Genomic DNA, 838 nt, shown 5'->3' with positions numbered 1-838 from the left:
GCGCTCTCGTGATCGCCGGACAAGTCGACGCCATCGCCCGCTACCTCGAGCAACGCCCCGTCGGCTTTGGCGATCAGCTCGCACGGCTTGCCCACGACGATCCGTCAACCTTCAACAGCTTCTGCCAGCAGCGCACGGTCCAGCGCTGGCTGCGGGCAACGTTTGGGGACACACACCCGTTCGAGGTCATCTACAAGAACGTGTTTGGTAAGGTGTTCACCAACGCGCACCTCTCGGATTTCATGAGCAAGGCCAAGCAAGCGGCGGCACTCCCACCGCTTCCGATCACCACGGACAACCCCAACCCCACGACCCCATTGGAACGGACGGCCGCAGAGGAGCTCCTCTCGCTCGCGGAGGTCCTCTTGGCGGTGCACGCACCCCTTATCTACGGCAGCGATGCCGCCATCACATGTCTGGCCGAGGCGCCCGTCACGTCCATTGCCATGCACCAAGGCACGCGCGCGCTCTCGTCGGCGACACTCGGGGCACTTCTCTTCACGGAGAACATCGACGCCACGGAGCTCTACGAACACATCTGGTTCGAGATGGAGCGCCTGCTTGAGGCCGCTGGCAACTACACCCGCGTGGACGAGATGGGGGCTTTCGTGACGGCCATGGCGGATGACACCTACCCGCTCTCGCTGCACCGCCAGGTCTTGATCGCGGAAGGCCACGACATGCCGACCGAGGGTGACCTCGACGACCTCTGGGTCGAAGCACCGTCGTGCTAAGGCCCCCGCAGGCCCTATTCCAAGCGGCTCGCCGCCCATCACGATCACCACCTGCAACTTGAACGGCTTGAAGGAGTACGGCCACTCCGTGGCGCGCGCATTAG

At 64.1% G+C, this 838-nt stretch overlaps 1 protein-coding gene across 1 annotated transcript in view; it reads left to right on the top strand.

Moving 5' to 3' along the window:
• H257_10514 (hypothetical protein) overlaps window positions 1-734 on the top strand; it is a gene marked incomplete at both ends in the record, with an annotated part of 3097 nt that extends 2363 nt beyond the window's left edge. The window contains one exon of the mRNA XM_009837080.1: window positions 25-734. Coding sequence (XP_009835382.1) covers window positions 25-734 — 710 coding nt within the window. The remainder of the gene's footprint in view (window positions 1-24) is intronic.
• Window positions 735-838: the final 104 nt, after the last annotated feature.

Source organism: Aphanomyces astaci (genome assembly GCF_000520075.1).
Source record: "Aphanomyces astaci strain APO3 unplaced genomic scaffold supercont1.29, whole genome shotgun sequence".
Taxonomy (NCBI): domain Eukaryota; phylum Oomycota; class Saprolegniomycetes; order Saprolegniales; family Verrucalvaceae; genus Aphanomyces; species Aphanomyces astaci.
Note: the sequence above shows the minus strand (reverse complement) of the source record. Positions and strands in the feature narration are given on the sequence as shown.